The sequence below is a fragment of the Chlamydomonas reinhardtii genome, chromosome 12 (assembly GCF_000002595.2).
Source record: "Chlamydomonas reinhardtii strain CC-503 cw92 mt+ chromosome 12, whole genome shotgun sequence".
Classification (NCBI taxonomy): domain Eukaryota; kingdom Viridiplantae; phylum Chlorophyta; class Chlorophyceae; order Chlamydomonadales; family Chlamydomonadaceae; genus Chlamydomonas; species Chlamydomonas reinhardtii.
The window spans coordinates 736,695-760,515 of record NC_057015.1 but is presented as its reverse complement, the minus strand read 5'-3'; the positions used below and the strand labels follow the sequence as shown (position 1 = coordinate 760,515).

The 23,821-nt window shown below is 65.6% G+C and overlaps 5 protein-coding genes across 5 annotated transcripts in view; 1 reads left to right on the top strand and 4 right to left on the bottom strand.

Moving 5' to 3' along the window:
- Window position 1: 1 nt before the first annotated feature.
- CHLRE_12g495450v5 (uncharacterized protein) lies at window positions 2-3,004 on the bottom strand. The gene is made up of 5 exons (XM_043067991.1): window positions 2,368-3,004; window positions 1,859-2,242; window positions 1,397-1,654; window positions 928-1,236; window positions 2-611 (listed from the first exon to the last, which is right to left on the bottom strand). The coding sequence occupies exons 2-5, from the start codon at window positions 2,222-2,224 to the stop codon at window positions 585-587; spliced, it is 960 nt and encodes a 319-aa protein (XP_042917990.1). The 5' UTR covers window positions 2,225-2,242; window positions 2,368-3,004; the 3' UTR covers window positions 2-584.
- A 48-nt stretch (window positions 3,005-3,052) lies between these two features.
- Window positions 3,053-6,574, bottom strand: CHLRE_12g495401v5 (uncharacterized protein). Its single transcript, XM_043067990.1, has 4 exons — window positions 5,920-6,574; window positions 5,587-5,799; window positions 4,996-5,367; window positions 3,053-4,762 (listed from the first exon to the last, which is right to left on the bottom strand). The coding sequence occupies exons 1-4, from the start codon at window positions 6,214-6,216 to the stop codon at window positions 4,022-4,024; spliced, it is 1,623 nt and encodes a 540-aa protein (XP_042917989.1). The 5' UTR covers window positions 6,217-6,574; the 3' UTR covers window positions 3,053-4,021.
- Window positions 6,575-6,622: 48 nt separating this feature from the next.
- Window positions 6,623-16,954, bottom strand: CHLRE_12g495350v5 (uncharacterized protein). The gene is made up of 21 exons (XM_043067989.1): window positions 16,580-16,954; window positions 15,206-16,472; window positions 14,627-15,016; window positions 14,389-14,468; window positions 13,976-14,194; window positions 13,508-13,624; window positions 13,130-13,243; window positions 12,780-12,876; window positions 12,482-12,631; window positions 12,139-12,293; window positions 11,760-11,921; window positions 11,332-11,449; window positions 10,981-11,126; window positions 10,447-10,605; window positions 9,996-10,136; window positions 9,672-9,722; window positions 9,397-9,486; window positions 8,814-8,954; window positions 8,259-8,628; window positions 7,938-8,111; window positions 6,623-7,716 (listed from the first exon to the last, which is right to left on the bottom strand). Exons 2-21 carry the CDS (start codon window positions 16,422-16,424, stop codon window positions 7,595-7,597), a joined length of 4,215 nt encoding a protein of 1,404 aa, XP_042917988.1. The 5' UTR covers window positions 16,425-16,472; window positions 16,580-16,954; the 3' UTR covers window positions 6,623-7,594.
- A 100-nt stretch (window positions 16,955-17,054) lies between these two features.
- CHLRE_12g495300v5 (uncharacterized protein) lies at window positions 17,055-20,200 on the top strand. The gene is made up of 8 exons (XM_001700473.2): window positions 17,055-17,263; window positions 17,338-17,393; window positions 17,646-17,774; window positions 18,104-18,272; window positions 18,576-18,658; window positions 18,909-18,984; window positions 19,214-19,264; window positions 19,520-20,200. Exons 1-8 carry the CDS (start codon window positions 17,135-17,137, stop codon window positions 19,742-19,744), a joined length of 918 nt encoding a protein of 305 aa, XP_001700525.1. The 5' UTR covers window positions 17,055-17,134; the 3' UTR covers window positions 19,745-20,200.
- A 2-nt stretch (window positions 20,201-20,202) lies between these two features.
- CHLRE_12g495250v5 (uncharacterized protein) overlaps window positions 20,203-23,821 on the bottom strand; it is a 5,504-nt gene continuing 1,885 nt past the window's right edge. Inside the window, exons 4-11 of the mRNA XM_043067988.1 lie at window positions 23,763-23,821; window positions 23,402-23,516; window positions 23,021-23,154; window positions 22,719-22,867; window positions 22,380-22,505; window positions 22,001-22,126; window positions 21,669-21,794; window positions 20,203-21,482 (exon numbers count right to left, since the gene is read on the bottom strand). The exon at window positions 23,763-23,821 is cut by the window's right edge and continues 229 nt beyond it. Coding sequence (XP_042917987.1) covers window positions 21,257-21,482; window positions 21,669-21,794; window positions 22,001-22,126; window positions 22,380-22,505; window positions 22,719-22,867; window positions 23,021-23,154; window positions 23,402-23,516; window positions 23,763-23,821 — 1,061 coding nt within the window. The 3' untranslated portion in view covers window positions 20,203-21,256. The remainder of the gene's footprint in view (window positions 21,483-21,668; window positions 21,795-22,000; window positions 22,127-22,379; window positions 22,506-22,718; window positions 22,868-23,020; window positions 23,155-23,401; window positions 23,517-23,762) is intronic.

The following is a 23,821-nucleotide window of genomic DNA, read 5'->3' as shown; positions in this document are numbered from 1 at the left end:
CACCTGTCATCGCAGCAGTGTGTTACACTGATGTGGTTCGGCAACTTGCAGGCATGCCCATTTCCTCTGGCTCAAACGGGCCCAACGCTTTGCCAGTTCACAGCAACCTCCAGCAACGAGTCCATAGACGCTCAACCTCTTTGACCAATGGCACAACGTGCCTCGTGAAATGACAATCTACAGCAGCGCTCAATGGCGCGCACCAAGTTGTCCTCAGCCCACCTTGCGCTCAGGACGGGTGACAAGCAAGCACGCAGGCATGCAAGCCCCTGGCACCACTGGTCTAATAATGCCACCTTCACTGGTGGAAATGCGGGTGCTGAAGTAAGGCCGCACACGTAGGGCTGGGCGTGGTGGTGGTGGCCGCGGCCGGTGACGCAGTGGGGTGTGGTGGCGCCTTCGCGGCAGTGCCTAGCCCTGTCTGGCAAGGAGCCCGAGAGTCGCTTCATCACCAGTCAGTCTGCGCGGGCGATGACGAGCGCTGGTGTGGGCGCCTTAGGCGTGCGCGTGGGCGTGGGGATTCTTTCCCGGAGGCGCCCGGTCTCTTGAATAAACTTGCAACTTCAACTTGAATAATGTCTCGCTCAATTCTCGCTCATGATGATGCAGTCCTGTTGGGCAGGAAGGCGCACGCAGGAGGGAGCAAGGCAGGGGTAAGTGCACGCCATTTGTTGTGTTGTGTGTGGTTACAAGGTGGTGAGCACGACGTGCATTCCTGTCCTTCCACGCCATTTGTACTGTGTGTATTTCACTAGCCAGGTTGGGGGGGATGGAAACATTAACAATGCCGCTAAAATTCCCGCCCGACCACCGTTCACCACGCATGGCTGCGAGGTCCACAATGAAGCACACGCCCGCAACAAGCCTAGCATTGGCACACACCGGCACGCACTGGCACGCACCGGCACGCACTGGCAACAGACTCACCAGGTAGTCGGTCACGGACAGGCCCTTCTTGTAGGACATCAGGAACGTGTGTGGCCCGCCCTCGTACGCCGGCGCACGGGAGTCCCACAGCCACACGGCAGGCGTGGGCGGGCGGACCACCGGAATCTGCCGCGGCTGCTGCCCGGTCGCCGCGGCGGGCTGGCACTGCAGCAGCACGGCGGGCACGCTGGCGCGGTAGGGCAGCGCCACCAGCACCACGCTGACGCGGATGCGCGGGTCGTCGCAGGCCTCCTCGCACATGACGTGGTACGTGTCCAGGCCGTACGTGGCCAGGTGGCGGGCGCGGACCTGAGGGATGGGGCGCGGCAGGAGGGAAAGCGGTGGTGGGTTGGCCGCCGCACTCTTGCACTGGAACGGTGTGAAGCGCGTGCTGTACATAGCGTGGATATGTGATACGCAAGCACTGCTGGTCGTCACCGCGGCCAACACGGCCTTGAAGAGTGCTCACCTCGTTGGGCGAGCAGCCGGGCATGCAGGTCATGCTAGCCGGCGGCGGCTCGCGCTCCAGCCCCGTGATGATCTTGTGGCGGAGGTCCTCGGGCAGGCCGGCGCACAGGCCCTCGGTGGACAGGCGACCGTAGCCGCTGCTCGTGCTGGTGAGGGCGCGGTAGACGGGGCTGGTGGCAGCGGCCGGGCGGCCCGAGCCAGCCCGAGCAGCTCCGCTGCTGTTGGTGACGCGGGTGCTGGTCCGGGCGGCAGGGCGCGGCTGGGGGGGGGGGGGGTGGGCAAGAGGAGAGCCACAGGGGAAGGCGGGGGCAGGGGTTTCAGAAAGTCACGCACTTGCACTCGTGTACGTCTGATAATGCGTGCCACAGTCGGGATCGGCACTACTGCGGCGGTCAGCAAGGCACGGAACATGCCCCCTCAAGCACTTGCATGCGGTGTCTCGCTGTCTTATTGCGCAACTCACCAGCGGGGCGCCACCGGGCATCGGCGGCGTAAGGATCCGGCACGCGTGAGCTAGCTTCTCGTCGCCGTTCATGAGGGCAGTGGTGTTGACGCCGGGGCCGCGCAGGCGGTGGCCTCCCTCAGCATCAGCGTTGGTGTCCGAGCTGCAGGGGCTGGCGAGCTGCAGGACCGCCTCGATCGCGGCCACCTCGGCGAGGTCGTCCGCCTCAACCTCGGTCTCACTGCTGCTGCCACAAGAGCTGCCGCTGACACCGCAGGTGCTGCTGCCACTGTTGCTGCGGCGCGCGGCGGCGCCCTGGTCGGCGGGGCCGTTGGCGGTGGCAGTAGCGGTGGGGGTGGCTGGGGCGGGACTTGAGCACTTGGGCATCGTGGGGAGAGCCGTTGGCTGTGCGGGCAAGGACAAGGGGCAAGGCAACAGGGGTCAGGCGCCAAGGCCACATGAGCAATATACCGGACTAGGTAAGGCACGGTGCGGACAGCCGCAGACGCTGCTGAGCGGTGCGTTCGTACCAGCAGCAGCTCGGGGGCCAGCAAGGGTGGCACGGAGGGCAGCGGCAGGGTCGGAGCAGCGGGAGTTTCGACGTCAGCCGAGGCAGGCGCCACAGGCTCCTGAGGTGCTGCTTTCAGGGCCGCCTTGGGCTCCTGGTCTGCACGGCCTTTGGTCGCAGCGCTGCGGTGCCCGATGCGACGCACAATCATGGCCGCGAGCGCCGCAGTGCCCGCGATTGCTGCAACGGCGAGACCTCGAACCTTCTTCATGTCATGCAGCATACTGCTGGAGCTTAAGGCTAAGACGAGCTTGACCCGAAAGACAATCAATCGAAGTCGCACAACGCTTTCGTTGAGCAGTTCAACTTTAGACAAGCTTTGTGCGTTGCAACATGTCCTTGTATTACAAGTGAGTGACTATGAATGCAAAGGGCTTTATATGTCGCCCGATCGGGCCCAGTTGCGCGCAGCGCGCAAACGGTTGCTGATGCGCTGCGCGGAAACACTACTGGCCCATCGATGTACCCAACAGATGTATCATACAGAAATGATTGATAAATACCCACATGAATTTGGAAGGTCTGCCGAAGAGCCGGCGGGTAACAACGGCCTGCTTTTGCCGCGGGCACTCTGGCGCGTACCCAAAGGTCAGAGCTAAAATAAGAGCTATAATGTGTTTCATTTATCATTCGGCCTAGAAGCGGTTTAGGGACCGGTTAGTGACTAAGCACACATCAGTCCGGGACATGCCTCCCCCGCTCGCAGCCGCAGACCCTGGGGTTCGCCCCTTGCGTGTAAGCAACGTGTAAGGTTGATAAGGTCCGGGCGGACACAAAGGCGCCGGCGGCGTTGCACTAATGAGCAATGGCCACCCAAGTGAGCACCACACCGCGGGGAGGGGGAGGCCCGACCCGTGGTGTTTCTTGCGAGCTGCCTTGCACGGCTTAAAAGGCAGCAATCAGTAAGTTGCGTAGGCATGTCCCCGGCGCTAGGCCTTGGCTAAGAATCTGCTTGTGCCTTCATTGCTGCTGTCGTAGGCTGGGGTTCGTTGGTGTGTGCTGTCAGGTGCATGCTGTCCAGAGATTTGCACTCCCGCACCCTTAAGTCCTACTGAGATTGCGGCAGCTATGTGTCGGGCACAGGCCCGAGCAGGCTGTCCCAGACTCCAGAGCCTTCACACTAAGTCCATACAACAAATGTTACACCGGTGTATGCACTAATGCACCCGGCCATAATAACCGCCGCCGGACTTGCAACTTGTCTGGAGGTGGATTGGTAGGCGGGGTGCCACAGACTTGCAGCCGTGTACCGTATGACGGTAACACGCTCAAGCCCACCGCCCAACATGCTCAGACAGCAGCAGGCCGCCGTCACCATGTCAATCAGGTCGACACATGCATCAATCCCTGCAATTCAGCAGGCCGGTGACAAGCGGCAACCGCTTACTACACACCGCCGTCAGCGCTATGATGCGCCCTACGAGCGAGGCCTGTCGCCCCGCTACTCATGCTACCGCCACCACCAGCTTGCTTCTCAGCGGTAAGTCGGTAACCGCTCCTCACTTGCAACAATGCATCCTATCATAACCATGCACTCGTGCTTTCTACATGCCACGCTAACAGGCAAAACAAAAGCACCACAACTAACTACCTAATAAGCCGCAGCAGCTCATCAATCACAGGCCCTGCAGGTAGGGGTGCGCCAACGCCTCGCGCGCCGAGGGCCGCTGAGAGGCGTCGGCCGCTGTGAGACGCGCCACCAGGTCACGGAGGCCCTGAGGCAGCCGCGCCGGCAGGCCCATGCGGCCCTCAGTGTAGGCACGCAGGCCGCCAGCAGTGGCACGGAAGGCGGCCGCGTCAAGCAGAAGCAGCCCCACACTCGCCACATCGCAAGCCACAGTGACTACCGGAACCGCAGCCTCGCTGTCAATATCACAACCAGAGCGCGCCGCCGCCAGGTGCGCGCGGACCTCAGGTGCCGCGTACTCGAGCGCAGAGCCCTTGACACGCATGCGCCTCTGCTCAACCACGCCCGCTGCGTCCACCGGCGCCGCCAGACCGCAGCTGGTGACCAGGAACTGAGTGCTGCTGCTGCCGCCGATGGAGGGCGTGGGCTCGGTGCTGCTGGCGGTGACGACGGACACGCAATCGGGTGCGATGGCGCCATGGCAGATGCCGGCCTCGTGCAGGGGGACGAGGGCGGACAGCAGGGCGACGGCGATGCGCTTCAGCAGAGGCTCGGGCACGAGCGTGCGACCAGTGAGCACCAGCGCGGGCGGGGGCGCGGGCGGGGGCGTAGCGGTCTTGCCGGTGGTCTTGTTGCTGGAGCTCGGGTTCTGGCGACGCGGCTTCTCGGGCTTGGGCTTGGCAAGCATCGCGTCAAAGTCGCGGTTAATCTCGTCCATGGCGAGGTCGTCCTGGATACGGTACGTGCGGGAGGAAAGTGGGAAGGGCGGGGAAAAGCAATTAGCTAGCGTTTCTCGAGAGCGGGAGGCATGGAACGAGCACGCTTCCTGCAGCCGGGCAGCTGTCCCTCTTCCCAAGCCTTGTGAGCGCCCTTCTTCCGCCATCACTCCCAGCCACCTAGTGCCTCCCCTTGCTTGGAAATGCGACTGCCATCATGCCGTATGCATTCAGCTTTTCCACTCACCATGAAGCTCTCCATGCCGACAGCACCGGACTCGTACGACAGCAATAGAACATGCGCATCCGACTCGCGGCCGGGGCGGGACTGCCACAGCAGGCGAACGCCGTGGGGGCTGCCGCCCAGTGCCTTGTGCGCCGCGGCCTGGCGCTCCAGGTGCTGCAGCAGCAGCGGCGTGCGGTTGTCGGGCTTGCGGCGCGGCTTGCCGGTGACCTTGTGCTTGCGCAGCAGCGTCATGAGCAGGGCGGGGCTGCAGGTGCCGTCGGGCTGGGGCACCTCCACAACCTCCAGGCAGGTGTAGGGGTCGGCGCAGGAGAGCTTCGACACGACGCGGCAGGTGGGCATCGGGCCTTGGTGCGCGGCGTCGCGGGAGGGAGCCTGGAGGGAAGGGTGGGGTTGGAAGGGCGGGAGGGCGGGAGGGCGGGAGGAGGGTGAGAGACTGCGCGCACCGGTACGGCCATAGAGTCGGTACGTACGCACGGTCCGTGCTGGTGGAGAGCACCCACACTGCGTGCGGGCTGAGCTAAGGATGACGCTAAGGCATGAATCGGGCTCTGCCGGGCATGGGCCTCCGTATGTAAACGAACTGGCACTCACCTCCTCATCGGCACTGCTGACAAGGGAAGACGCCGCCGGAGACTCCACCTTGGGCCCTTCCTCAACCTCGCTGCCAGTGCCGCTGCCACTTCCGTCGCAGCTGCTGCGGCCGCTGGGTGTAGAGCTGCCCTCACTGCTGCTGCCGCCGCCGCTGCTGTGGCGCTCGGCGGTGCACGGGTCGTCATCATCTGAAGCGGTGAAGCTGGACGAGGCCTGCGGCGGAGAAGGGCAGGGCAGGCGGGGGCGGGTTGGTCAGCGCTTTGCGTCGCTAGTGAGGTAAGCTTGCACTCAAGGTCAGCCCTCCTCCATGCACCCGAGTTTCGTAAGGCTCACCAGTCGCTGTGCGGGCGGGGCCGAGGTGGAGACTGGCGATTGACACGATTGAGAAGCAAGAGTTGTTTTGGACGGTGCCGTAACCGATGTTGCAGATGCAGAGCTTTTGCCACATTGCCGCTTGCGGTCGCAACGGCCACTGGTGCCACGCTTGGCCGTCGCGCGGGACCGCGCAACTGCCGCAGCGATGGCGATTGCCGAGCCAGCTTGAGCCGCCGTTGCCGGCGGGAGTCGCCGGTCCTTGCCTTGGGCTTGAAGCAGGCACGCGCGTTGCTGGATGCACTTAGGAAGAAACATGTTCGCTCGCAGCACAAATGTCAAAGGACCAGAAAGTCACGAAACGCTGTCGATAGTTCAGAGAAGCTTGAAACAAGTGCCCTGTGAAAAAACACTGTGTTAAAATAAGCAGTGAAGTTAAGCTGTGCGACGTCGCAGTAATGAACTTCCGATCGGCGCTTGTCGTGCAAGTCAGTGAGCACTACTTCCCCGACTTCGCGACCTCCTCCAGCTAGCGCCGCCACTGACTGGTGTGCGCTTTGTGTAAACCTAAGAAAACTATATTGATTGCTTGCTATTTCAACGCTGATTGTGGGTGCTTGCCCAAAACCGGGAAGCGAATGTCCTCGGCTTGTCACGGCATTCTGGGTTGAGCCAGTTAGTGCTATGTGTAGCTCAAAAGTAGTTGAACTCTAATTGCCTCTCAGCCTAGGAACGGTTGTGCGCCCGCCATGACTTGGCACCATCCTGTAACCACCGACATGATGGCCTGTGCCCGCGCGCGCCCCCTGTGCAGTTCGAGCTTATTGGCGTGAGGACGGAGGACTGAGGGGGTCTACGTGGGCTTCCCGCCACAGCCCCTGAAGGGCGCTTCTCCACCAAGCGCCCTGTAATACCCATTGTGAGCGCCATTTCGCCTGACCAACTTCTTACAGCGCGTGCGGATTGCGGAAGCGGCATGTGCTTGCGTGCAGGGACTCGGCATATGCCGCTGACTTCCCACACCATACCGCTACAGTATAGATACAAAAGATAGTATCATTGAAGTGCCGATGCTGTCGTGTTAGTATGCCGAAGCGCCGTAATGTTCGGGTTTTGCGCACAGCCTGGTTGGCTGATTGGCACTGCTGCTCAACATACGTTGAGTGAAGGCCGCACATACGTGAGGTCCGTACGGTAGGGTAACAAGGGTTAACAGCGCCTCAGTCCCTCAGCCAAGCGCCCCAACATGCACTAAAGTGGCAAACATTACGGTACAGGTGCAAACGTTGCTTGCTGCGATGGCAGCTGTGACTCTTGCAGCCAATGTGCCCAGCCGCTGCCGCATGAGCTGAATTTTCAAACCCCTCCTCCTGACACGTTTCCATGTTGCTCCTCATACACTCTTCGGCTGTGTATCATATGACTTCGACTACCTTGCATGCGGTCACGGCAGCTTACAGCTGGCAAGCTTCCCTGGAATGATCACGCGCTGACGACTGCCCACTGACGCCCACGCATGCAGTACCTACACAAACTCATACACATCCCTTCCGGGTTCACTAGCGGCCACTCGCCAGCTACACACTGCCGCATTGCCGCCCCCTCATGCTCCACACCTCGCCCTTGCCTCCATCTGCCTTTGCCTCGCCACCAGTGCCGCAGCCATGTTCCGCCACGGCGGCACCTCCACACTGTCTCATTCAATGTCCTCAGCCTCAAGGTCATCTGCCGCCGCCGCCGCCTTGGGCGCGGCCTTGGGCGGCACCGCGGCCGCTGGCCCCGAGGCCGCTGGCGCAGGAGCCGCTGCAGGCCCAGCAGCTGCAAGGGCACGGGCATGGGCATGTGCAGGTGCGCACGGGCATGGGTATGTGCAGGTGGTCACGTGCGGCGCCACGCCGCCACCCCTGCCTAGCTCGCAAGACCCGGCCGTGTCACTGCCTGCTTGGGCCTGCGCGTACGCGCCGACTGTACTGCTCACGTGGATGAGACGGGCAGGTGTGTCGCAGCAACCCGCATTCAGCGTTACACCGCATGCGCACCTGAGCCCTGCCGTGCGATGGGGCGCGGCACTGCCTCCACCACCTCCTCCACCTCCCGGACAATTTCCTCGATCTCGCTGCCAGCAGCTGGCGCAGGCGGCGGCAGGGGAGCAGCGCCGCTGCCGGAGGGCCCACGTGGGGGCCGCTTGCGGAAGCCCTCTGCAGCGCCTGCTCCTATGGACCCGGGTTCATGAGTGGCGGAGAGGGCGGTGTGTGGTTTGTTTTCAGCCGCGAGGGAGCCAGCCAGGGAGGTGGTGTGCACGCAGCTGGCGCCCGCGAGGGCAGCAGCGCGGGCGGCTTCAGGCATACGGTGCCGCGCACCTGGGGCGGGCGGCATCGCGGGCGGCGGCAGTGGCGGCAAGGGCGCCTCGCTCGCGGGCACCGGGGCGGCCCCAGTCACAACCGGCGCCAGCTGCGGCGGCGGCGGCGGCAGCGGCGGGAGGTCGGCGCCGCCGCCAGGCGCCCCCAAGTCCGAGGCACCTGTGTTGCTCACGCCGCCCTCCGAGCCGCCGTCCACACTGGTGCCGCGGGTGCCGGGCGTCGCGGCCGCTGCGTCCAGCCTGGCGAGGCGCGACATGCGCGCTCCGCCCACACGCCCGCCGCCAACGGCTGCACCGCCGGCACTGCTGCCCGGGGAGGTGACGGAGGCGCCGCGGTTGCGCGGCGGCCGAGGCGGAGTGCGCCCCGAGCCCTGCGATGATGGGAGATAATACCAGCATCACAGGGTCACAAGCGCTGATCAGTGCACCGGACAATGCGGATCTCAGCTATCGCAATGGCTTCGGGTTGCAAGGTGCGAAGGCGACACGAACGGAGGTTGTCAGTGTCACCGTCTGCTGCCCCCAACCGCCCTCGCGCACGCCCGCCTGCGCGCACCTCGCCGCCGGCGGCGTCTCCCGCAGTGGCCCTGCTGACTCGCGCGGCGCGTGTGACTGTGAGGTTGGCCTTGGAGCTGTTGACTGAGCCGTCCTTGTTGGACACCTGACAGTAGTAGGCGCCCTCGTTCTCCAGGGAGGCCTGCAGCGGGGCAGGGGGGTTGCTTGGTTTGTTCTCTGTTAGTTAGAAAACACGTGGGGCGGTGGTTGCTTGCATCGGTCCCGTGAAAAGACAAGAACACCGTGAACATGAGGGAGGTGGGAGGGCGGGGTGGCGGTGGCAAGGATAGGAGACAGGGCCAGGAGTCAAGCGAGAGTCACGAGTCAAGCGAGAGCGGGGGGAGCAGGATGACGGCGGACACACATGAGACATGAGCGCATGGCTTTGCCCTCCTTTGATGAACGCTGCACGGCCGCCGGCGCGGATCCTTACGACCCGCTCCGTGTCCACCCTCCCCCCACGCGACTGCAGCCGCCCGCCACCCCGCCCACTCCCACCGCCAGACGCATCTGCCGCTCCTGCCGCCCCATGCACCTGTTCCCCCCCCTGCTCTCTCTCCCCCAATGGTATCTACAACCCCCACCTGCACCAGGATGAGCTCGGGCTGGTCTGCAGTGGCGGCCAGCAGGCGGCGGTCGTCCCGGTACCACTCGTACTTGAGCGGAGGCAGGCCCTGGAGTGGGGGGGGGGAGGTGAAAGGGGTGGTAAGGGGGGGGGGGCCGGGAGTGGCGGGAGTGGTGGGAGTCGGCCTGCGTGGCATCGAGCTGGTGGGGCGGCCAGGTCATGTGTGCACACTGTGCAGCGGGCAACGCAGTTAAATCGTTTCTCAGGGGGCCCTCCAGGCTGCCACCCTCTCACCCGCGCCACGACCTTGAACCGCACAGTGCCCTCCTCCGCCACCGCCGCGTCCTGCGCGCCGGGTTCAAAGACAAACACAGCGTCACACACTCCTTGAGCAGGTGCGCAGTTCTCAGCACAATAGATACCGGCAGAAGGGCGTGGTGAAGGCTGGAAACACATACCCGGCAGCCTCGCGGGCCTCAACGCCTTGTTACCCACAGCCCTGCAACTCATGTTCGCATCCGCTTGCGAAACCCTATCGTGCGCCCCGTTAACCACGGTCTCGCCCATTGTTTTCTGTGGAAAGACACCCCACCCAAAGCGCTGACCCTCACCCCCCACCTGCGGGTGCACCACGATGGTGGGCGCCTCCGCCACCAGCCCCGGCCGCACGCCCACGTCCGCCGCCGCCCCCGGCGCCGCGTCCGGCACCTCGTCGCCGCGCGCCTCACGCAGCCGCTGCCGCGCGCGCTCCACCACCATCTGGCGGGAGAGAGGTGGTGGGAGGTTGCAAGGATGTATGGACAAGCGACACAGGATGTACCGAAGAGGGGGGTGGGGGTGGGATGACCTTCATAATTACTCAAGGTGGGAGTGAGGTCAGCCGCCGGAGGTCGTGTCAGGCCATGTGCAATGGAGCTATGGAGGGCAGTAGGCGCACAGCGAGGTTCTAACATCAGAATCAGGTCCCAAGCGCTGCATCCCGCTACCTCCTCGAGCCCCCGCTGCCGCTGCCACTGTCATTGCCACCGCCACTGCGGCGCTGCCGCACCGTACTGCCACACTGCCGCACCTTGAGGCTCATGTCCTTCTTCTGGTTGCGCTTGGCCGCCGCCGCCGAGGGGCCCAGCGGCACGCGGCCGGGCGAGGGCGAGCGCGAGCGGCGGCCGCCCCGCCCCAGCCCCTCCTCCGCGTCCGGGTTGAAGCGCTGAGCCACCGTGTTGAGGCGCACCTGGGGACCACAGGAGCCAGCGGCGTGTGTGTGTGTGTGTGTGTGCGTGTGTGTGTGTGTGTGTGTGCGTGTGTGTGCGTGTGTGTGTGTGTGAGAGAGAGAGAGCGTGTGAACAAGGGAGCGTGAGAGGAGTCCAGCACACGGAATATTTCAGGGACCAGCCGATGCGCGGGCAATCCCTCACCCCCCCGGACGTACTGCAGGTGTGTGCATGGGCGTAACGCAACGGAACTGCCGTGCTGGGCAAGATTTCTGGTGCCCTGTCACACGCCGTCCTTTGCGTCTAGCACACCGGGGCGTGCAGTGCAACCCGCCCATGGCACCTCCCTCCCCTTTCTCCAACCCCAAGCCCCGCCCAAACGCCCGCGCTCTCACCTTGAGTGCGCCCACGCTCTCGGTTTTGAAGCCGTACTTGTTTAAGATGCGCCCGTTGAAGCCGCTGGGGGTGGTGAGGTAGGCTAGGTCGTTGAGCTCGGCACTGCCGCCCACAAAGAACTCATTGCGCTTGTCGCGGATGGTGCCTGGGCGGAGGTGGCGGGGAGGTTGGGGGTGCGGCGCGTGCGTGGGCGGTGGAGTGCGGTAACACTCGGTGGGGTTGTTGGGACGATCCTATATTGATGGCTGATCCAGAAATGATCGCCCCAGCCCTGCCTCAGCCGCGCTCCATGCCCCCGTCGCTCAGCCCACTGCGCAGTCCGCCCGCCCACCCCACCCCGGCGCGCCTACCCAGCGGCCTCCATGTCTTGACCCGGTGAGTGGCCGCCCCCGGCACGCCCGCGTCCGCCAGCGCCAGCCAGCCGTAGCCCTGGCTGGTGTAGCGGTTCAGCTTGTCCAGCGTGCACACCTGCAGGGGGAGGCAGGGAGGCAGGGAGGGAGGCAGGGAGGGAGGGATGCATGAGCGGTGAGTAAGATGTGCAGTGGCAGCAGAAGAGGCAACGGCGGTGTTGGGGGTGCCTGTACAGGCTCGGGGACGGGAGGACGTGGAGAGAGCAATGCAGCTGCCAGCCTCGCGCTGGTCATCACCGCCATAGCCTTTCAAGACAACACACACCATGTGTCACCGAGTCGGTGCGGTTCCCTTTCCCGTGTACGGCGCACATGTGCCCGCGCCCGCCTCCCCCACCTCCCCAGCCTGAGGCTCCCTCCTGCCTCACCTGGAAGAACATGGCCGGCAGCTTGTTGGCTGCGGGCGGCGGCCCCCCGCGGCTGACCCACTCCAGCTCCAGCGGGTGGTTCAGGTGCGCCACGTCGCGGGCCGGCAGCAGGCGGGCGGGGTCGGCGGGGTAGCTGGTGGTGCGGCTGATGTGCGTCACGCCCTGGGGAGGGCGGCGAGGGCAGGGATGGAACGGAATGCAGTTTGGGCATGGTGCAGCGTGCGGCTAAGTGACGGGACGGCGAACCGCCGAGGGAAGAAGCTATGTTCGGTTCTGCTGCTGGACTCGCTCACATCAGCACGTGCACCGACACCATGTGCATTGCTCCCGGCCTAACCCCACTGTCGCCACCACCCCCGGCCCCATGCGCGCTGCTCACCTGCACAATGCCCGGCTCCTGCTGCGGCCAGGCCGTGACCAGGTCCCAGGCCTCCGGGTCCCAGCGCACCGCGTACTCCACGTACAGCCGGTCGCGAGGGAAGTCGGCGGCCGCCAGGATGTCGCCCAGCAGCAGCAGCCGCACACACTGCCCGGCTGCAGGAGGGCAAAGGGAGGAGGAGGAGGGAGGAGGAGCGGAGAAGCGGGCAGGGGTACGCGTGAGGAGCAGGAGCATCAAGGGCACGTGGGGTCGCGGCAGGGTCGCCCTCGCGCCGCCCCAGATGTGCGATGATCCCAATCCCATACCCCCACCACCGGCACCGGCATCTCTCATCACCACTCACGCGGCGGCGGCTCGAAGTCGCTCTTCAGCGCCGCCCTCCTCAGCTCCTCGGCGCGCGCCACCACCGCCCGCTCCAGCTTGGCGGCGCGGCGCTCCAGGCTGGGCACGTCGGCGGCGGAGGCGTTGTCCACACTGTACTCGAAGATGCCGCCTGCGCGCCGTGAGAGATATGGGTGTGTGTGTATATGTGTGTGGGTGTGTTGAGAAAGGCACAAAGGGGGAGGCCGGACACCGTGCGTGCACCATGCAGCAAAGGTGCTACTGCTGCTGCTGCTGGCCCGCTCCACCCGCCGCCTCACCGTGGTCGTCCTCGAAGCGGTACTTGAAGCCGGGCCGCGAGAAGCCCGGGCACATGTCGAATGAGCCGTCCGGGTACACGCGCACCGACACCAGCACCTGGCAGGGAGCGCGTGGGCACGTGGGTGTGTATGTGCGTGCGAAGGGATGAGGCACCGCACCTTACTGGCTGAGCAAGGGACTGTGTGTGCTCGACTTTGGTACACGGCATGGGGTGCATATGTTGCGCATTTAAGCAGCTCGGGAGCCCAACGTGGGAGCCCACTGTGTGCCTCCTTAGATACTTCCTTGTCCTCCCTCTACACACACAATTGCGCCCGCCCCCCATCCCGCCGCCCCTGCCTCCCCGCACCTTGCAGTTGGCTCCGCTGACGTCTCCCTCGTCGCCCAGGTCCGCCATGACATACATGGAGCGGAAGGTGAGCACCTGCGCCCGGCCCTTGGGGTTGGACAGCAGCTTGGACACCTGCAGGAGGGGGAGGCGGGAGGAGGCAGAGGCAGGGACAGGGGCAGCAGGGAGTGAGCAAGTTGACCCCGTTACACACGCAAGCCTCCGTACCTGCGACACGTCAGGTTCAAGCAGGTTTGGAGTATTCACTCCCCCACCCTCTCCCCGCTCCTCCCTCCCTCCCTCCCTTCCTCCCTCCCTCCTCCGCGCTAGCTCTCCCCCCTCCCTCCCTCCGCGCTAGCTCTCCCTCCCTCCCTCCCTCCCTCCCTCCCACCCCCTCACCAGCAGGTTCTCCTCCTCGTATGGCGAGGTGGTCACGGCGCGGCCCAGCTCCTGGCTGTCGCAGAACTCGTCCGTCTGCACGTACGTGAACAGGATGGAGCCGGGCGTGCGCGGGTCCTGGCGGGGGGAGGGCAGGGCGGGGGCAGGGCGGGAGGGAGCGGCGGGAGGGAGCGGCGGGAGGGAGCGGCGGGAGGGAGCGGCGAGGGTTAGGGCTTGGTAGGCAGGGCTGGTTGCAGTGGCATGCCCACAGGCGCTCTTACGCGCGCTCAGCATCAGCTGGCAGGTGCCGATGACCCCGGTGCTACCTCCGCCACATAAGGATTGCTTCAACGCTAGGCACCCAAACTCAAGCCCCCAAGCGTAGAAAAAAACAGCAAGACGGAGATTAAAACAACTCCGGACGCACACAAACACACATATGGAGGGGCTTCGTTTTGTTATCCTCCGGTGCATACGCACTTGACTCACCAACTGTTTGTTGAGGACGTTGCTACTGGATCCAAACGCCTGCATACGTTTGTTCACTCGCTGCTGCTGCTGCTGGGGGTTGTTGGGGTCAGTGCCGGGGGCTCCGGGGCCGCCCGGGGGCGCCATGCCGGGAGGCATTCCGGGGGCGCCCGTGACCCCGGTGACAGCGCCGGGCGGCAGCGGCAGACCCGCGGCTTGGGCGGCAGCGACGGCCGCGGCCTGTGCGGGCAGCGATAATGGAGATGGGGTTGAGCAAACAGAACACAGGTTTGCCGATAGACTAAAGAAGGTGTGTCTTAACCCCAATGCGTGCGGAAACAAGGATTCGTGTCGATGACAACACGACCACGCCCTCCCGCTCTGCAACCGCATGCCTTCCATGCCCTCCAAGCCGCCATCTCTGACCTCCTCACCTGCGCCGCGGCAATCTCCGACCTGCTGTACACCTTCTCCTGCCAGCCGAACACACGGCTGGTGCTGAACTTCTCAGGAACTGCGTACGGTGCACACATGTAGCAGGAAGCCGAGGGGCTGTGTCAAGCCTGACAGCGACACCTGCCCTGCCCCTCCCGCATTCTTTTGCTTCGGTTTGAGCGTCCCCCACACTGCCCTGCCCTGCCTTTTGTGCCCCACGACCTGCCCTGCGCTTACGCAGGTGTACGGGTGTGGTAGGCGGCACCTCGGGCGGCTCGCCAGTGGCCGCCATGCGTGCCTCCGCACCCAGTGTCCCGTACGGCACCACCTTGGCTACCTCCTGGGGTAGGATGCCCAGGCCGGGCGGCGCAGCCGCGGCAGCAGCGGCGGCGGCGGCGGCTTGCGCAGCGGCCGCCTGGGCTGGGTCGGCGCCTGCGCCGGCAGCGGCGTTGGGGTCGCCGCCTGCGGCGGCGGCATCGCCAGCCTGGTCGTCGCCGAGGCGGCCGGCGCGGCGGCGGCGGGCCTGGCGGGCGCCGCCGGCAGGCTCGGCGGTGCCGGTGGCGGCGGCAGGGGCGCCGGCGGCGTCACCGGCGGCTGGGATGCCGCCGTCTGCGCCGTCCTCGTCGGCTGCGGCACGATGGGGCATTGTGTGTTGCTACGCGATCACACAATGACTCTTGGCTCAAAGTAACCCACAACGCGCAGGCGGACCATTAGCACCGTGTGTGCTTCAATTGACTCTCTTCCTGCCCCCCTGCCAGGCTCGCGAGCCCTATCCCAGCACCCCAAAAACCACCGGATTTTCCACGCACTTACCCTCGCCGATGGCTCGGCCAAAACGCCTCCGTGGCGGGTTCGGCCCCGGCCCCAGCATAGCGAAAGGGTCCGAGGACGCGGGCGGAAACCCCACCACCGACCCGCCCCAGCCCGCCGGCGTCGGCCCTGACGCCGCTGGCGACGCCGTCAGCCCCGCTGCGCGTACCCCCGTGCCGGTATGTTGCCCTTCTGCCCCTCCTGCTCCAGCTGCTGCTCCGCCTGTTGTCGTCGTTGCCGCTGCCGCTGCTGCGCTGGTCAACTCCAGCAGAGAAGAGCTTGGCACTGAAGCCATGCGGGCGCGGCCGCTGCGGCTGCCGACCGCGGCGCCTGCAGTGCCGCCAAGCGCGCGGACGGATCCGATAGAGGCCGTGCGTGAGGGCGGCGCGCCACCACCGCTGCTGCCGCCCCCGGTGCCGCCCCTCCGCGTGAGGTCCACCGACTCGCCCAACGCCTGTGCGGGACGGGGCGGCGGCGGCTGTGGCTGGAACGGCTGCGGCTGGGCAGCACCCTGGGGTGGAAGCGGCTGGGGCATGGGCTGCCCCTGCCCCTGCTGCGCCTGTTGCCCCTGTTGCCCCTGGTGTGCCTGCTGCGCCTGCGCCTGCGCGGCTTGCGCCTGTGCCTGCACGGCCGCCGCCGCCTGTTGCTGCTGTTGCTGCAGGAGCGCCTGCTGCTGCTGCCCCAGCGCCGTCGCCTGCTGTTGCTGCTGCTGCAGCATGGCCGCCTGCTGCTGCGGGTCGACGTACTGCGCCTGCGCCGCGCCCACCCCCGTGCCCGCCGCGGGCACCTGCCCGGCGGCCGCCATGGCTGCCGCCTGCGCCGCCGCCGCGGCGGCCATGGGATCCGCGGCCATCGGCACGGCCGGTGCAGGGGCAGGGGGCTGTTGCGCGAGGATAGCTGCCGCCATTTCGGGCGGCGCAGGCACTGCCCCGGGCGGCGGCGCCATGCCTGGAGGCAGCAGGAATGGCCGGCCATCAGGCCCAATGAAGACCTGGCCCGGCGGCCCGGCAGGTGCGGCGGGAGGTTGAGCCGCAAGCACGGCTGCGGCCATCTCAGGCGGCGCGGGAACCGCTCCTGGCGGCGGCGCTGTTCCAGGGGGTAGCATGAATGGCCGCCCGTCAGGTCCAACAAACACCTGGGCCGGTAGTGGCTGTGGGAATGGCATGCCCGCCTGCTGCTGCATCAGGAGTTGCTGTTGCTGCATCGCGTGTTGCTGGAGCATGGCCTGCGCCTGCTGCGACTGCAGAGCAGCCTGAGCAGCTGCCTGGGTCTGTGAGAGGGCATTAAGCGAGTTGTGAACGTAGGATATGAGGCCGTGGGCGAGGAGTGGAGTAGCGCGCGGGCGAGGGACTGCCCACGGTTCCTGACGCTTCTCACCTGGTTGACAGCGCCCGGGTTGTTCAGCGTGGCCTTGGACTTCTGGACACTGAGTCGCCATAATGTCACGCGGATTTTGAGGTTTTGGATGGGGTCCTTAGACACGTAACGGATAGTCTTCGCGTCCTCCATGTCTCGTGCGCCCAGCCTTGGTGCCGCTCAGGGCCTCCACACACTCCAACTTATGTCTAAGTGTTATATGAGCAATCATTTGACGCTGTTGTGGCCGCTAAGCCAGGTTTGCGTTTGGCGCGACGCATTTAGGCTCTTCGCGCGCCCTTCTGGGCGCTGTGGGCCTGTCACCAACTGTAGCTGTGAGCACGTTGGTAAGCAATTCTGCTAGAGTTGAGAGTTGGTGGGCATCACGGTTTCGGCTGACTTCGTCAATGTTCCAAAAACAGCTCGGCTTTGAACGAGCCTCGCATGGGGCTCGCTTTCCACTTGCGGGCCTCTCGCTACTTGTCTGCTTGCTTCACCAATTCAGTTGTGCTGCCTCTACAGATATAGTGATAGGGGTTGAAGGCCGCCGCCCTGAACTTACAGAACACTCGCCAAATGCTTGCCCCAAATTCGATCGGCCCCGCTCGGGGCTCGGCGGTCTCTACATCAGCTACGTCTACTCCCGTAGCAAGCACTAGCAATGCGGGCGCAATTCGTTTCCGGCCGTGCATCGACATCCACAAGGTGCACCAGGACTGCTCGCGGTCCTTCCTTCATGCAGCAGCCGTCGGCTTACCAACTGGCATCATGTCATGCAGGGGAAGGTCAAGCAGATTGTGGGTTCCACGCTGAAGGACCTCCCCGACAGCGGCAGGTGGGGCGGGGCAGGCGTGTGTGCGGCGGGCTTTGGCACCACCCGGCCCTGCAGGGCTGCCGACCGCACAGCTTCCAAAAGTGTTGCCGATTACACGACCCCTACGCACAAGCACACTCTAGCACTTCCTCTCGCTCTTCCACACGCGCTCTAGGCGCCTGCCACAATTAGGGCAAGGCCTCACAACGCAGTCTGACAGCTCCACCTTCCTCAATGCCACCTGCCCATCCCACGCCGCACCGCTTCCTCCAGCTCCGGCGCCGCCGAGCTCAAGACCAACTTCGTGTCGGACAAGCCTAGCTCCTGGTACAGCGAGTTGTACCGGCGGGACGGGCTGGCGGGCGGCCACGTCATCATGCTGGGAGCCGACGACGCCAGCAAGTGAGGGCGGCGGCTGGCGAGTGGCGTTATGTGTGGAGTTAGGCTTGACCTAAACTCGAGTGAAGGAGACTAAGAACCAAGGGAGGGTGGTATAGGCTCAGAAGGAGAGCAGAGGGCGCAAAGCGGCTCGTGGGCGGGTGGGGTGCGGCGGGTGGCCGAGCGGACACCTGATTGTCGTCGCGCGAGGCGGAGGGCAGCACCGCCGGCAAGTCGGCGAGTGGGGCCCCGCCGCGGGCCGCGTCAGGGGCCTCCGCATGCGCGCACTCCCCTCTGTCCCCCTTTCTGCTCCTCACCTCGCAAGCCCACCTGTTCCCCGCACCGCCTTGCAGGCAGACGGCTCTGGAGGCCCTGCGTGCCTGGCCCGGCGGCCTGCACATGGGCGGCGGCGTCACGTGCGACAACGCGATGCAGTACCTGGACGCGGGTGCCAGCCACGTCATTGTGACCAGCTACGTGTTCCGTGAGGGCCGCCTGGAGGAGGAGCGGCTCAAGCAGCTGGTGGGGACCGTGAGGGCCGCGGGGTGGATGGGGTCAAGCCGGCCAGAGTGGTGATGGGGTGTGGCGGGGAGGCCTTGTCAGACGGCTCGGCACGCATGAGACGCCTAGAGGTGCGGCGTGGGATGCCGCTTGAGGGAGAGCTGTGCGCCGCCAACAAGTGCATCGCGCTGTCCGGGAACAGGCACAACGGGCACAGCGTGCACATGCGCCCCTGCTGCTCTCATGCCCGTGCTGCTCTCATGCTCGTGCTGCTCTCATGCTCGTGCTGCTCTCATGCTCGTGTGTTGCTCCGGCCCCGCGCAGGTGAAGCTGGTTGGCAAGCAGCGGCTAGTGCTGGACCTCAGCTGCCGCCAGCGGGACGGCAAGTACTGGGTGGTCACGGACAGGTGAGGGAGGGGCGCGCTGGGGCCGAGGGCGGCGGCGAGGGGCTCTGAGGCCGGGTGGTGCAGGGGCATAGGCCGCGTGCGGTGCGTGCGGGCCTGCATAAGATTGTCAGGGGGCCAGTCGACCAAGAGCCTTGGTGTATGCTGCATGGGAACGGAGGGGATCAGACGGGGTTGGGGAGCCCGAGAGGGGAGTGGCGGCGCCAGGCTCCCAGGTTGTGGCACATGACGCCGTGACTATGTGTGGTCGCAGGTGGCAGAAGTTCAGCACCCTGTCGCTCAGTGAGGAGACACTGGCGGAGCTGGCGGCGTCCTGCGACGAGTTCCTGGTAGGGGTCGGGTACTGGGGTAGGGTTTGGGGTGGAGAGCACAGGTTGGGCGAGGGCCGGGCGCAGCAGGGACGGAGGAAGTGGGCGGGGGCCGGTGTGATGCGAAGATGTCGGTGTCCGCTGCCTTCGGCTCGCTGCCCACCCGCTTGGCTCCCCTCTTCTCGTGTCGCCCCTCCCTCGCACCTAATGTGCACGGGCCCCTCTCCCGCCCCGCCTTCCTGTTGTGCAGGTTCACGGTGTGGATGTGGAGGGCATGCAGCTGGGCATCGACGAGGAGCTGGTAAGAGACCGGGGAGGTGGAGGGGGGCTGGGGAACGGATGAAAGGGAAGGGAAGAGGTGAAAAGGGCGGAAGAAACGGCAAGCAGGGAGGTGGAAGCGGGAGGAGTGCCGGTGTTGGGGTAGAGGGGTGTCGGGACCTAAGGGGAACTATTAGGGCGCGTGTGAGCAAAAGTGTGGCAACTTAGGGGATCCGTGTATCGCCAAGCCCGCCCTTAACGCCCAACTGCACAACACGCAATGCCCCTACCTCTGCAGGTGCGGGTGCTGGGCGAGTGGTCGCCCATCCCGGTCACGTACGCGGGCGGCGCGCGCACCCTGGAGGATCTGGAGCGTGTGCGGGCGGCTGGCGGCGGGCGGGTGGACATTACGGTGGGCAGTGCGCTGGACATCTTTGGTGGCAAGCTGGCGTACGATGACGTGGTGGCATGGCACCAGCGGCAGCAGCAGCAGCAGCAGCAGCAGGCGGCGGCCAAGCACTGAGGGGAAGATGGTGGGGCGGAGTGGGGAGTGGGTGAACGGCATTGGTGGGGGCCGTGTGGAAGGGGTGCGTGTGGATGTCGGTCAGGTTGTGGAGTTGACGGGAGGTCAGGACACAGGTCAGGAGGTGCAGGAGGTTGAGGCGGGGATGGGGTACAGTCCCGAGGACGGGCTGAGGAATCGGGGTCCCGTGCGCACCCCTGGTGCGGGCGCAGCAATTGCGTCGGCATGTGTGGAGTGCAGCGTGCAGTTATGCAGGATGGAAGCAGTGCGTGAGCTACCAAGGACTGTCGTATCATGCAGCTACATATGCTGGCGGTGATGTGTCAGGATGCGCAAGAGGATGTGTGACGACAGAGATGCTTTGAAGCTGGGCTGCGCGGGCTCACGTGCTGTGTGCGACCAGCGGTGGCTGAGGCAATGGCGGATCAGGGAGCAAGTCCGTGGGGCAAGCCTGGCTTGGACCAATTCCATTGGGATCTGTATGTACAATTCTGTAAGTTGCTTTCCAGCAGTCATCTTGTCAAACATGGATCACATCTCTTCGTCTAGGGCGACACTTCGACATGTGCCGGCCGCGTATGTTGAGGCGCCACCTGCGTCAGCATCTCCCGAAGCCTCCCTCACACACGCTCGCGTTTGGATACAGTAAGCACATATGTTCCTCTCACAGTCCGAGGTACCGGAGGCACCCAACCCGAGCACGCTTCAGCGCGCACAGAACATTCCTTAACCCCGTTCTCACTTTGCGCCTGCAGCACTCGGCGCAACGCGTTGCGCCCATGCTCCATTGCTCCCTAGCCCATGGCCTCCCAGCAGGGGGAAATCACCTTTATATGTGAAGCTCACTTGTCTTGGATTAGAGTATTCAAGAAATGCTACACTCCATGCCCGCCTGGCCGCTCGCAGACAAGCCATACAACCCGCCCCGTATTGACGATTTGACGGTAGCTCAACAAATCCGTTGTCACATCCCTTGAATGCCTCCCTGCCCCACGCGCCTATCCGCTCCCACGCCCCTCCCTCCACATCTGCATTTCGGTCAAACATGTGAGTCCGCTGGGCTTAAACTAGTCATCAAGGCAAGCACCCTTCGCCACGAAGAGGAAAGACCCGAGGTCAACGTAGAGTCCATCACTGACGTGGAGGTCATGAGTCAGTCTGTAAGCACGGGCTGACAATCGTTGCGCTCGGGGGGCTCAGCCCCAAAACACGCAACGCCCACCGTCTGACGCCGAAGGTCCGCGGGAATAGCCTCCTAGTCCATCACTGGAAAGGGGGTTCATGTACGTCTTATGCGCCGCCTGCCTGCACGGCTGCACCTGCTGCTCGCAAGCACCCCCACCGCACAACCACCACCTCACGACCAACACCAACACCTCAAGCTTCAGGCTTCAAGCTCCAAGCTCCAAGCTCCATGGCGTAACCTTCAAGCTCCGAGTCCCAGCCCTTTACGGCCTCAGCCACCCTCGCGGCCCCTCATGGCCCCTCACCACCTCCGCCGCCCTCGCGGCCTCACTCCGCCGCCAGCTGCGCCTCCAGCCGTGTGATGTGCTCCTGCCGCTGCTCCGCCCGCGCCGTGTCGCCGCGCCGCGCCCGACCCGCCGCCTCCGCCTTGTACAGCACCAGCGCCTCGGGCTTGCGGCCCAGCCCCTCCAGGATGACGCCCAGGTTGAACTGCGCGGTCAGGGTGTCCGGGTGGTCCTCGCCCAGGCCCGACGTCCAGCCCTCCAGAGCGCGCCTGCGGGTGCGGGTGCGGGGTTCGGGTTGGGGTGTTGAGGTGACGTGGCGAGATGACGTGTGGCGAGGGCATTTGCAGGCCACAATCACAGCTGCAGCCGGGCAGCCGCACACTTGCACCAGCTCCGGCTTCCAATCTGGCCCGGTAGCCCCCGGCCCCACGCGCCCCACCCAACCCTGCCCTCACCTGAACAGCGGCTCTGCCTCTGCGTTCTGGTCGCGCGCCTGCAGCAGCACTGCCAGGTTGTTGACCGAGCCCAGCGTGTCGGGGTGGGACCGACCCAGCTTGGACTCGCGGCCCTCCAGAGCGCGCCTGAAGGAGCGGAGGGAGCAGGAAGGATTCGGGCGGTGGTTTGGTTGGGTGGCGTTCACGCAGGGAGTCTGAACCAGCAGCCCCGCAGCACCCACTACCCCCCAGCTGCAGGACACCGCCCGCTGCCCACCCACCCACCCATTTCCATAACCCCATCCACGCCCACATGCACACCCCATCGGGCCTCGATCTGCTCCCGGCCCCACCTGAACAGCGGCTCCGCCTCCTCCAGCTGCCCCCGCGCCTGCAGCAGCGCCGCCAGGTTGTTGAGTGCGGACAGGGTGTCGGGGTGCTGGGCGCCCAGCACCTTCTCGCAGCCCTCCAGCGCGCGCCTGAGGGTTGGGTGGGCCAGTGATGCGGTCCGGGTGGGGTTGGGGTCCAGCGAAGGGTCGACAGAGGGCGGTGGTTGTCCGCATGGGCGCACCCAGTTACCTGTTCCCTTTTACACACGCATTACGGTGTGGACCCTTGCAACCTTGTCTTTCCACACGTGGATGCACATACGGAGACGGGCACCCAGCGGCTCTTCCCAGTGTGCTGCCTGCCTGCCCACACAGCACACCCCGCCCACCCCCGCTCCCCCACCTGTACAGCGGCTCCGCGTCCTCCAGCCTGCCGGCCGCCTTGAGCAGCAGCGCCAGGTTGTTCACGGCGCCCAGGGTGTCGGGGTGGTCGCCGCCCAGGGCCGACTCGTAGCCGGCCAGTGCGCGCCTGGGGTGCGGGGGAGGAGGGAAGGAGGGAGGGAGGGAGGCGGGGTGGGTGGGTGAGTGGGTTGTAGATACCAGCCCAAACTAAACCGAACGCAATGCAAAAGAGCGAGCGGGTGGGTGGGACGTGTGAGCGACGGGACGGGCACGTGGCAGATGGGCCCGGACAGGCTAAGCCAACCCTCCCGCCGCTGATGCCACCCGTGGACACCCGCACCTGTAGAGCGGCTCCGCCTCGTCCAGCCTGCCCGCCTGCCGCAGCGCCAGCGCCAGGTTGTTTGAGGCGGTGAGCGCCTCGCGGCTGTCGGCGCCCTGGGCGGCCTCGTAGGCGGTCAGCGCGCGGCGGAACACACCCTCAGCCTCAGACTGCAGGGGCAGCAGGCGGGGGGGGGGGGACCGGCAGGGAGTGCAGGGCGGGTGTTAAGTTGCCAGCAGTGGTGCATGTGGATGGGCTGAGGTGTGGCGACGGGTGAGACCCCGACCCTGACCCCCGACCCCCGGGCCCCTATGGCTGCTCACGTGCTTGCTCTGCTGCTGCAGCGCGAAGCCCCAGGCGTCCAGCGCCGCCGCAGTCTCGGGGTCAGTGGGGCCGGCGGCGCGCTCGTAGCCCTCAGCCACACGGCGCAGCAGCGGCTCAGCCTCCTCTAGCTTGCCTGCGGGAGTGCGGTAGGGGGGTTGAACGCGTTACGTCCACGCGGTTGGAAAGGTTGAATGCGCGATCACGGGAAGTCTGGTGTTGCGGGGTGTGGGACGAGGCAGAGGTGATGGGGAGGGCGGGTGGGCGGGTGCGATGGTTCAGCCCTCTGCACGTTCTCAACCCCCCATTGCGGCCCCCTGCCACCACTCCCACCGCCACTCCCACCGCCACGCACCGCCACATGCACCCGCCCCAGTACCCACCGTGCTCCTGCAGCAGCGACGCCAGGTTGGCTGCGCTGGTTAGCGCCTGGGCGTGGTCGGCGCCCAGCGCGGCCTCGGTGGCGGCCAGCACGCGGCGGAACAGCGCCTCGGCCTCCTGCGGGGAGGAAAGGGGAGGGCGCCGCAGTGGAGGTACACACACAGGGTGATTTCACCAGTCCGTACAATGCAACTGTTTAATATTCTCGAAGCTTGGGAACGTAGGGACCGAGCGCATGTCACCCACAACCACCATCGCGGCCACAGCTCTTCCCAACCCAGCGCCGCCTTTGCGGCCCGGCCCTGCCTATTCCCGCCCACCCACCCCAACCCCACCCCCAACCCCACCCCGCCCCGGCCCCACCTCGCCCCGGTGCAAGGTCTCCAGCAGCCGCGCCGCGCGGTCCAGCACGAACACGCCCA

Coding starts and splice junctions, on each gene's coding strand:
- CHLRE_12g495450v5 (XM_043067991.1), bottom strand. CDS start 2,224: ATGCCCAAGTGCTCAAGTCCCGCCCCAGCCACCCCCACCGCTACTGCC. Junction 1,655..1,858: donor TGCCCGGTGGCGCCCCGCTG/GTGAGTTGCGCA, acceptor CCCCCCCCCCAG/CCGCGCCCTGCCGCCCGGAC. Junction 1,237..1,396: donor CCGGCTGCTCGCCCAACGAG/GTGAGCACTCTT, acceptor CCCATCCCTCAG/GTCCGCGCCCGCCACCTGGC.
- CHLRE_12g495401v5 (XM_043067990.1), bottom strand. CDS start 6,216: ATGTTTCTTCCTAAGTGCATCCAGCAACGCGCGTGCCTGCTTCAAGCC. Junction 5,800..5,919: donor CCCCGCCCGCACAGCGACTG/GTGAGCCTTACG, acceptor TCTCCGCCGCAG/GCCTCGTCCAGCTTCACCGC. Junction 4,763..4,995: donor TCGGCATGGAGAGCTTCATG/GTGAGTGGAAAA, acceptor TACCGTATCCAG/GACGACCTCGCCATGGACGA.
- CHLRE_12g495350v5 (XM_043067989.1), bottom strand. CDS start 16,424: ATGCTCCAGCAACACGCGATGCAGCAACAGCAACTCCTGATGCAGCAG. Junction 15,017..15,205: donor TGGCCGAGCCATCGGCGAGG/GTAAGTGCGTGG, acceptor ATCGTGCCGCAG/CCGACGAGGACGGCGCAGAC. Junction 12,632..12,779: donor CCGCTTCGAGGACGACCACG/GTGAGGCGGCGG, acceptor CACGGCGCGCAG/GCGGCATCTTCGAGTACAGT.
- CHLRE_12g495300v5 (XM_001700473.2), top strand. CDS start 17,135: ATGCTTGCCCCAAATTCGATCGGCCCCGCTCGGGGCTCGGCGGTCTCT. Junction 17,775..18,103: donor GGAGCCGACGACGCCAGCAA/GTGAGGGCGGCG, acceptor ACCGCCTTGCAG/GCAGACGGCTCTGGAGGCCC. Junction 19,265..19,519: donor TGGGCATCGACGAGGAGCTG/GTAAGAGACCGG, acceptor CTACCTCTGCAG/GTGCGGGTGCTGGGCGAGTG.